Source organism: Mya arenaria, chromosome 9 (genome assembly GCF_026914265.1).
Source record: "Mya arenaria isolate MELC-2E11 chromosome 9, ASM2691426v1".
Classification (NCBI taxonomy): domain Eukaryota; kingdom Metazoa; phylum Mollusca; class Bivalvia; order Myida; family Myidae; genus Mya; species Mya arenaria.
Genome location: NC_069130.1, coordinates 48,870,560 through 48,881,500, shown reverse-complemented (window position 1 = coordinate 48,881,500; position 10,941 = coordinate 48,870,560). Strand labels below are relative to the sequence as shown.

Below are 10,941 nucleotides of genomic sequence, written 5' to 3'. Positions count from 1 at the left end.
TTTGCCATTCAAATGTTCTTGGTTCAGGTTAAAATTTCCAGTATAATTAAAAACAACACCCAAATAATTAAAATCATCAACAACTTGTATATCATGGCCATTGTAAGTCCATCTTTCATTGGGAAATAATCCGCCTCTTTTACGAAACACCATGATTTTCGTCTTATCAATATTCACCTTTAATCCCCAGGTATTACAGTAATTTGACAAATTGTCCAAATGGGTTTGAATTTCTTCATGAGATTTTCCTACAATGGCCATATCATCAGCAAATAATAGCATAATTATGACAATATCATCTATTTGTAATCCTGAATTAATATCATTTTGTAAATACAATTCAATATCTTCCACAAATAAAGAAAATAACAAAGGGGACATAACTTCACCCTGACGCAACCCGACAGCATAGCTAAAGTATTCAGAATATGATGACAACGATTTTACACAAGATTTAACCTTCATATACATATCACGCACTATTCGAGAGGCCTGTTGTAAGTTTTTCGGTATCGGAAGTAGAGGATTACCTTATATGGAAAATGCTTAAAATAGCACATGACGTATTGCAAAGGTTACGATCTACGCACACTTCTGGAGAAATGACCCGGAAACTGATGCTTTCTGTCACGGAAAGCTCACGAGAGAGATTCGATTCGAATTTCTTGAGATTGAAACTGAGATTTAAGCTTGCTTAGATATCATCGCTGACCAAACTTTAAATCAAAATACTACTCGCGCCTTTTTTTTGAATATAATTGTGACTGAATTAAGTTCCTAGAATTATTTATCGCGTTTTCGCTTGTATTGTGAATCGTCATTTGATTTCGCGACTTTATTTTTAAAAAAACCCAGCAGTATTTGTCTATATTTTCTTTTCTGTCGAGATGCACATCCAGGTCGAGGAGCGTGTGTTTTCTTCCATTGCAGATTCAAGTGGATGTCTTGGTAGTGCGCTTGTGGCAGGTGATTCCAACGTACATCGTATCCAAGCAGCGATTCAAAATTGGTCCACTATTCGATGCCTCCCAGTATCAGGTACACACATTTTTAAAAGGCAAATGGATGTTATTTAAATGATTATGGCGAACTATTTTGCTTCAATATTGCATAAAGATGTTAGTGAATGTATTATGACCCAAATAATCTGCCACAATATTCAACTTATAGTCTCCTTCAGTTTTGCAGACGACATATTTCATCAACCCGAAGACCTTAGCCTTATAGTATCCAATTTGCCCTGGTATATTTGATGGTTATTACTGTAAACACTATGTTATGCACCAGTAAATTGTAACCCCCCCCCCCCCCCAGGTCCGGGGGAATACCAGGGATAGCCGGTGAAAAGGGCCATGTTTCTACTTTCCAGGTGGCCCCACAGGGCCGGGTGACTGCGGTGTTTTTGTCATAGCGCCAAATTAAGCCGAGATTGGGCTTCATGTAGAGTCTCTGAGGTGCGAGGGCATTTGGCCGGGGTTTAACCATCAGTTCGTTCCCGCAGGGCAGGGATTTTACCCGGGGTTGGCTGGACCGAAAGTCAAAGTCCCGGCTATTCCCCTGACCCTGGGGGCCAAGGTTACAATATTGACTGGTGAATTAGCGTAGCACTATTATCTCAAGGGTATTCTGTGAGGAAAAGTGTGTCCATGCAGTGTTGGCTTTCAACCCAGAACTGCTCGAACCAACTGAGCTTTCCGGACATGAAGGATTTCGTATCCAAACACTCTCTAATTTTCCCCATATTTACATTTAAGGGTGATTCTGGCACTCGGTTCTTTCTTTTCTGACACCAATAAAGACATCCGTGGAGGTAGTGAAAGTACCCAGTGTGGTGGCTGGACACATGAATACCAGAACAATAGCACAGCCCTCTAACCAATTGGCTAGCTGGGCAGCTGGTTTTTACACATGCACACACACATATACACATGCTTCATGCCTTCCACCAATAACCTTTTAGGCTGATCCAGAGATTCTTGCATTTTACTTTTGATATATCCGTATATAAGTAGTCCTGCGAGAAAGAGTGCATCCTGTGTGTGGCTTGAACCCATGATTTGATTGCACTAGCATGGCATTCCAGTGATTAATTTTGTGCAAAGGCTTCTCAAGGCTGTTTCACTGGACCATAAATTTTATTTTTCCCAAATTTTTTTGTCCAATTTCATATTTGCAAATTATGTTGATTTATACAAATTGCAGTGAATTTTATAAAAAAAATCTTGACATGACAAACTTGTTCACAGCATAATGTTTGCATAAAGAAGTGATAACATGTCTATTTACCATTACCCACACACTGTTTACTCCACTCCGCCATTTATTTTGTAGCTTGTTCTTGCTCACACATTTTACACTCCTTGGCCCCAATTAACCTATAAGCTGATTCTGGCATTTTTACCTTTTATTGACACAAGTAAGGAAAACAATTTGGAGGAAATATTGTTTGTTTGAATAATAGCCTTCTTTTGGACTCAAACCCATGGCGGCAGGAACATTAGCACAGTTCTCTAACCTATTGAGCTGGGCTGGTGGTTCTTACCCACACAAGGTACAGATACATGTAGGCCAATATATTGCTAGAAGTAAAAATGTCATATATTGCCTTGTTTCTCAGCCATTTCATCTAAAGGTCCCTGTTAGCTCAAAGTACTTGTTAAAGTGATTGGTGTATACAAAATGTTTTTCTTAAGTTTCTAGTTAAAGACCTTCTTTCTTTTCACTTTTCCTGTTTAAACATCCCACATATCAGTCAAGCTAAACTGAATAAATTTTTTACGTATATGGACAAACAAGAACTCCACACGACCACTTTTTAAACAGTGTATTATGTGAAAAGAAAAGGAAAAATGTTTTTTTATTTAATACCAATTAAATTCCATGCGCCAATCATATCACAAGATATGGTACTGCATATTCCATTCCATATTAATTATTGAATCAAATGTTTCTTGATTGATTTGAACCATCCAATACCAAAATAATATTATTAATACATCAGTCAATTGTAACCACGCCCCCCCCCCCCCAAGAAATGGTCCTTACCGGGGTTAGGGTTAGCAGTTTGTCCCCACAGGGCTGGGGTTAAACCTGGGATTTGCTGGACCGAGAGTGAAAGTCACCGGTATTCTGGACCCGGGGGGGGGGGGGGGGCGGGGGTCGTGGTTAAAGAAAACATAAAAACAAAAGCTACCATTGTTCAGTTTACCTCAATTGTAGGAGCCAAGTTTGTGAATGACAAGAAGGGATTTGTGGCAGTTCTGCAGCTTTCATTGAAGAAGGAGTTTTACCCATGTGTCTATATTCATCTTGGCTCCAATGATGTTCAAGCCAGAGAGGATGTGTTTTATAGGTACACATTAAATATGTTTGATTCTATTACGTACGAAGCAGTCTTTTCAATAAGCTTCGTCAAGGTACCAGTTTTTAAAAACTCCCTTTGGCGTACTCTATTTCAATGACACACATTTTGTCTACTAAGTAACAAAACAATTTATGAAATTTTATTTAATCTCCTTTTCCTCAAGTTTTAATGTTATGAAATATGCCTGATTCAAGAAAGTTATGACAAAGTGTTATTACGACTTTATAATGCTTTATTTGAAGAAGTCACTACTTGTTTGCCTTGGCTTTATTAATAGTCTAATAATGTATGTTTATTTCAAAGGAGAGTCACTGAGGTATGTGATAGTATCCACGAGACGAGTCCGGAAACTGAGATTGTTTTATGTTCTATTCTGCCACGAAAAAAGAATGACAGACGAGTATCTTCAACATTAGCGAGAGTCTTCAACAGATGGATCCAGAATGCTAACACCATGCTAATGGACATTTCAGAGGCCATCCCATACATCAGATTCCTTGGATATGGAGCTCAGGTATAAATCAACAAAATAAGTTTATGCAATACAGAAATAAAAGTTGTAGATATTTGGCAAATTTAAGATGATCCTTATTTATATAGACAGGTAGAAATATGTAACTGTAATGCATTTTTATGCCTTTGTGGATATGGGTTGTCATAATGATATTGTTTATTTCATTGGTATACATATATCATTATTATAAGTCACGTGACCTGCCCATGTTAATTTCTCATATTCCCATCATGGGCAATTTCGTACTGTCACACACTGACAGTATCGTTTTGACCGGTTGACATGATACTGTCACATAGCACGCACGTCTTAAAATAGGCATTTTTTGGTTTCCCAAGTCTGAGGTGGTAAGCGCTTATTAAAATGTATTGTGAATCTGGTTACAACCGGTGTTTGCCTTATTTCTAAACAACATTTGCAACAAAATGACAGCTAAAGTAAACAAACAATAATTACAGAATAAATTGATTAAACTTGAAAGTTGTGTTATTGTAAAAATCTTATATATCATGTATATAAATGTAACTGTGTTCGGTATAATAAAATAAATATTGCATGGCTTCCAGTGTGACAGTACATATTGTCAACATTCGGGTAAATACTGTTACCCTCGGCTTCTCCTCGGTAACAGTATTTCCCTCATGTTAACAATATGTACTGTCACACTGGAAGGCATGCAATATTTATATAATATTCACCAACTTTTTCAAAAACAGTATATGAGCAATATCATTATTTTTGTTTCTGTATCTCCGTTAACAAGATAGTATATTGAAAAGCAAAGATGAAGACTTAATATTCCAATGATTGAAAAGTTTGTTAAACCATGCATTCTGTTTTTATATACAATTAAGGAATGTGCTGATGTGTTGGGTCGTGATGGACTTCATCTGAGTCGTGTTGGTGGTAGACATTGTAGTCAGGTGATTGAGGAGGATGTGTATTCCTGGAGTGAAATAGCCTATCAGCAGGATGTACATTGGAATGAAGACATACGCCAACCACATTCAGCAGAGATTGATGCATCAAGCTTTGACCAGTGGTATTTGTTTCAAATATATTACAATTCAGCTGAGTTAATTAGTTTTTTGCCTGTGTAAAATATCCGAATATTGTCATTACCTCAGTGTTGTTTAAGGGTATAAGATGAACATGTCGTGTTGATGAATTAACATGAAATATTTTACAATGATAAGAATTATATTAAATGTTGGCATTGTTCGATACTGTCTCACTTAATTGCTTGTTGTATGATGCAAGGTTAAGTATGACTCTTGTTCGGTTTGTAATATGTTAGTCAGTTAAAAGAAGGATGTCCATTTAATTATAGTTCATATGGTGTTCCTAACTCCCTACGTCTGAGATATTAAAAACAATATTTTCCTGGTGCCTTATTTTTAGCTCTGACTATTTTCAAAGCCTGGCAGCTGCTGTTGAACCAGTCAGTGACCAGAATGTCCAGGCCAGCAAGCAGCCTCTGTACTCGGAAATAGTCCGTTTGGTAAATACAACACTTGCTCTAAATGGATGTCATTTGCTAGATGAATAGTTATAATTTATCAAAAGCATTGAATTCTCTGATAAGATGCTTGTGTTGGTTGGTAGATATAGGATGTTCATTCATAAGTTACCATTAACAGGTAATTCAAACAATTATGAACCTTTTCTAATTTGATATTCGTAACATTTGGTCAGTCATCAAGTTAGTCTTTCGGATGAACAAGCCCGAATTCATGTATAAATGCTTGGCATTTGATTTTTTTAACAAGCCCTGCAGTATAAAACCCAGAAATTGAGGAAGCCAAAACACATTTTACCAGTGCAGGGATGGGGCTTGTGCTAATATATATTTTATCTATTTTGTGTCGAAAGTAAATTAACACTTATTTACTAAGGCAAAAGTGGTCAATGTCAAGTGTTTTAACCTTAGCATGGAAGAATCAAATATGTTGTGTGTTTTTTGCCTTAATTCCTATTTTGTACCACTGTTCTTTTTATTTTGAAAATGCCTCTATTCAGAGGAGATAACAAAGGTTATTCTTAATTATAGTGACTTCATAAAACAGATGAACTGAACTTCATATTATGAGGAAAAGGAACATTTGTTTTATTCTTACAGCCAGCAGCTGAAGTTCCAGATGTTACCTCAGTGCAGCATAATGTGAAGTTACCAAGGCGCAATGTATTGAAGGTCTCTGTTATGTTTGTTTTGTACTTAAAATATATATTATAACATAATTATTTAATAAATATAGGTAATAGTGCAAAAAAAACTTATGTCAATCTGAGATTCCTGTGCTGGTGTTCTTTTTGAAAGCCTGTTAAGCTGTTTCAGATGGGCAATGCAACAATTTTAATAAAATTTAATGAGCATTTACATAACTAAACTTAAATACATTCATTGATGAAAACATTTAAAGCATGTCTGTTTCTTGTCTACCTTTGGTAGGGACAAGGGTTAAACAACCTGAAACCGCAATTAATACAATTTTCACTAAGTATAGAACATATTACCCAGATTTAAATGCGGTTCAATGTGAGGTTTTAGAAATTCCTGCACTAGAGAGGCCATCTAAGAAGAGGAAAAGCACAGCCTCTGTGAAGGTGACAAAAGATGTGGAGCCATTGAGTGTTATGCAGGAATCAAAAAAATCTATGTATGAACAATTTTCTATTGATTTAATAGAGGATGGAAAGATATATATTCAGGTAGCTGAGGAAGACACCATGATATGTTGTATGAATGATTATAATGATTCTGGTTCTTTAAGAAAAGAAGTGTATGTTTATACCACTTGGCTAAAGCAAGAATCTGGAGACTACTTCCATTGTACCTGCAGTATATATAGAACTTTATTTGATATAGCTCATAGCCAAACTCTAAATTATTCAAACAGGAATAGCTGCATGCACTGTACATTCCTTAAGTGTATTGTTCTTCCAAATCTACAGATAGATGAAAGGGCTACAGAAACCAAAACCCGTAAATTTGTTCAGGAGGGAAAGCAGTGTGCTGGCAAGGATTTGATTGAATTAAGTGACTTTAATGGTACACGGAAATTTTCAGTTTTGGCAGAAGGAGAGACTAAACCTGTTTTTTTATCACTGAGTCACAACAAGGCCAAAGCAAATTATACTGTGACCTGTCACAATGGCGAGTGTCAATCAAAGAAGGGACACAAACGATATTTAAATAACTTGAATTCTTCCAATCTTTGCAGACATTTATTTGTGCTGAAACATAATCCAGAATCCTGGATTGATTTGCATGAAAGAAATGCCACTAATGAAACTTTTTTAGATGACCAACTACTAGATGATGAAACAAATGATGATGCTGGTGATGGTGATCCTGTTGATACTAATGACAATTTTGATCCTGAAACAGGTCTATGGAAGTATAAGTGTGAGAGCAGCCATCCAGCAGCAGCTAGAGAGAGTGATATGTTGAGGCGTAACATCATCAAACGTGACGGATGGAATGATTTGACCTTGAGTAGGCAGGCTGATGGTTCATTGAAGGGTCCCAATTTCTATCCAGATATGCCAGACAATACATGCTGCTGTGGATCTGGATGGTTGAAGCGTGATGATGATCCAGATTACTCTGAAAACGGGAAATTGATTCCTTTAGGTCGAGTTCTTACAGTTTACACACAGTTTGCGCCTGTGCAGTGTGATGTTTACAAAAGAGTCTGTTACAACCCGATAGACGACAGTCGCTGTGAACTTGCATGGAATGAAGGCCAGAGTGAATCAATTCATGTTTTTAGTAGTAAAACAGCTGCAGGTGACGAAATAGGATGGGAGTTTACATCATCAGTAATGAAAACTGGTTGCACTTTTTCAGCATACTGTCAGATGAAGGATGAACTTTACAGAACTCGTGACCCAAAGGCCAAGTTTATGGATGCAACAGTTTTTTTAAAATGGTGGTTTAGTTGGGCAGCTAATATGAACATTGATTTCAGACAACCATGTGACATTTGTAGGTATGAGCCTAATAGACTGTGCTGTGATGGAACCAGAGTAGGCGTAGGTTTCCGTCATTCAAATTTCACAGAAATAAGTAAACCTGATAGTTCTTTACAGACACAGCAAACATTGCATCGACGGATGGACAGATGTTACCTGAAGAATAAGCCTGGAGTTGAAAAGAGACAGATGATCGCTTATCGTGAAGCATTGGATAATATAGCCCGAACTACAGTTGCAGAATTTGAACCGTTAGATATTCCAGAAAATAATGATAGAATTAATTTACTTATGCAGGCTCTACCTGAGGAGGCTCATCAATCATTCCAGCGATTTACTCGAGGGATGTCAGAATTTGAAAGAGTAGCTTATGCATCTGTCCTTAAGATGTTGGCTACAACAGCATCTGTGACAAGCATTTTGTCACCAGAATATGCACTTTTCTTGCAGGAATTTCTAACTAATGAAAATCTTTCAGATTTTGAGTTTAACAGACAGATGTATGAGATGAGATCATTTGCTCCAGAAATACGGGACTTGATCGCAGAATCGATGTTGAACAATAACAACATTCTACCTGATGACATTAAACTTTTTCTAGTTCATCTTACTAATGAGTCTCTAAACTTACCAGTTTATGCCCCAGAGGATGCTACTTTTCAATTCGGAACATACAACCCTGAGAAGCTGGGCCGGGCTTATTACTTCAATGAACATGGTGTTAAACTGAGGAATGTACGCAAATTTCAGATAGATGAGGACCGAGCAGGCAGAAACAATGACCATGATGATGAAGCTATGGACTTTGAGCGATGCAGAAAGATTTACTCAAAAATACAACAATCAGCACCCGGCACATCTAACTTGTTTCTTTGGTTTTGTCCAGATCACGGTCATTGCTATGGATTCCACATGACAGTGGCTGAAGGCAGAAAAGATCCATCAGCTTCATTATACTCTCATCTAGCCAAACCTCCACAAGCAGTGTTTTATGACTTTGCCTGTAACTTACAGGAATATTGCCTCAACAGAGAGAGTGGGTACTACAAGAATGTTAGATTTTTTCACGATATTTTTCATGGTTATTCACACAAATGCTCTACTTCTTTTAGAAGCTCTCGACTTCAAGGATTTGAAAGTGTGAACTCAGAAATCTGCGAACAGTTCAACAGCTTCATCCAGATTCTGAAGAAATCAGCAAGACAAATGACACAATCTCATTTCTGTTTCTATCTTCAGTTCTTTATTCATGAGTGGAACAGGAGAAAAAGAGTTGCTTACAAGAGGAAAATCAGCACTGCACTAGCTGGGCTTTTATGAAATGTATAACAACTTTGATTTTCAGAGAGCTGTGCATCATAAAATGATCAAATGAACTATGTTTAATTTATATTTCATTCACTTCTTATATATATTTGTTTGACTTTCTCATTTGCGTATACTTTTGACTAGTAATTATCACTGCATCTGCAATTGTTTTCGGTTTCTGCTGTGTTTGTTAGTATGTTTCAGTTTGAGCGAACAGACTCCAACTTTGGCTTCCAGCTTTGCTGTTGAGAAAGGTCAACAAGTTCCACCAGAAGTTCCACCAGAAATACATCACGTCTTTAATGTATGTTAATAATTATTTACATGGTTGTAAACTAAAAGTTCAAAGCATAAATATCTTATATATATAATTACATAAAGAAAAATGTTGATTGTTTATAAAGCTATGAATTAATATGTTTGTTATAGAAATTCATATCCCTCTTTCAGGTTTGAGGCAGATTTTCCACAGCGTCTTCATCCAATCTACTTGTGTCGGCATGTGCAACTACTTAATCTGAAGGCTTGGAGGGAATTGTAGCTCAGTGCTTCATCCTTTATGTGGATAAACAAAAGGGAACCAGAAGGATCGATCTAAAGACATTCTTTTCATAAATCTGTTGGTGTCAAACAATATAATTTTGATTGATCAGTCTTCTTAGTGCCTGTAGTGAACAGTATGTATTGTATTATATGTAGTATAATAATCAATTAAGTGTTGATAAATGTCTTACAATTATCGTATAACCCTTTATATCAAGTTTTGTTATTTAATTGTAGAACAGCAAAAGAAACATTTGTGGATTTTAAAAGATAAGGCAGAGGCTATGTTTACACTGTAAATGTTCAACTGGTGAATTCCATTATTTGTTGCAATATCTAGATTTTGATAATGTAAGGAATGATTTCTGATTAAAGTATTACAATAGGAATCCAATCTCTGTTATGCTTAAAGATGCACTTTTACTCCCAAATTAGATATTCCACAGTTTATATGATTGTTTTTTATATAAAAAAATAAGATTCTTATGAAGGATACAGAGTTGAATTTGAAAGAAGGTTGCAGGAAACATAAAGATCATAATCTTTTAGCACTCATAATCTTTTAGCACTCACCAATCATTTAATATTTTTAATTTTAGGAATTAAATACACAGTTACAATATTGTTATCAGGAATCAATATTTTCCATAAATGCATTATTTAGTAAGTAGTTAAAGGTTTATCAGTCGAAATGTATGTTTCATACATGTGTATATTTTGATTTTGAATAAGAGTCACTTGAAAGATTTAGCTAAAAATGTTAGAAGAAGAAACTGAAATTGCCCAATTCTGTACAAATAATTAAGGTCATACATTCGCTTATACACATTTTATCAATGTGGAATGTTAACTTAAATTGTTTCTTAAGTATGATATAACAATCTATATTGCATAAGTAATTGAAGATATTGTTAAATACCACTTGTATGTGTACATGCTGGGTACCCCTTGCACATAATGAAAGCTAGGTATGAATAATATACGATTTTAAAATAATTGCAGTAAAAGACGGCAGTAAACTGAATGGAAGCTGTACACACACTTATAAGTACACCTTCACGTGCTGTTACACAACATCTCATGTAACTACTGAGAACACATGTTTACAGTACATATATTACACTGCTTTATTTGGACTCATTTTATAAAAAAAACCCATTTAATTCCTGTTTTGTTATTATTTGTTATAAATCAAATGCTTGAAGTCATGTTTTATGATCTTATAATAAAATTTTAT

At 35.8% G+C, this 10,941-nt stretch overlaps 2 protein-coding genes across 2 annotated transcripts; both read left to right on the top strand.

Annotated features, from left to right (window-relative positions):
- The first annotated feature begins 491 nt into the window (after positions 1 to 491).
- Positions 492 to 6,340, top strand: LOC128246125 (uncharacterized). Its single transcript, XM_052964322.1, has 7 exons — positions 492 to 1,038; positions 3,220 to 3,352; positions 3,668 to 3,878; positions 4,733 to 4,920; positions 5,298 to 5,379; positions 5,998 to 6,089; positions 6,328 to 6,340. Exons 1-7 carry the CDS (start codon positions 888 to 890, stop codon positions 6,338 to 6,340), a joined length of 870 nt encoding a protein of 289 aa, XP_052820282.1. The 5' UTR covers positions 492 to 887.
- A 21-nt stretch (positions 6,341 to 6,361) lies between these two features.
- LOC128246665 (uncharacterized) lies at positions 6,362 to 10,941 on the top strand. The gene is made up of 2 exons (XM_052964979.1): positions 6,362 to 9,465; positions 9,612 to 10,941. The coding sequence occupies exon 1, from the start codon at positions 6,513 to 6,515 to the stop codon at positions 9,171 to 9,173; it is 2,661 nt and encodes an 886-aa protein (XP_052820939.1). The 5' UTR covers positions 6,362 to 6,512; the 3' UTR covers positions 9,174 to 9,465; positions 9,612 to 10,941.

Coding starts and splice junctions, on each gene's coding strand:
- LOC128246665 (XM_052964979.1), top strand. CDS start 6,513: ATGCAGGAATCAAAAAAATCTATGTATGAACAATTTTCTATTGATTTA.
- LOC128246125 (XM_052964322.1), top strand. CDS start 888: ATGCACATCCAGGTCGAGGAGCGTGTGTTTTCTTCCATTGCAGATTCA. Junction 3,879..4,732: donor TCCTTGGATATGGAGCTCAG/GTATAAATCAAC, acceptor TATACAATTAAG/GAATGTGCTGATGTGTTGGG. Junction 5,380..5,997: donor ACTCGGAAATAGTCCGTTTG/GTAAATACAACA, acceptor TTATTCTTACAG/CCAGCAGCTGAAGTTCCAGA.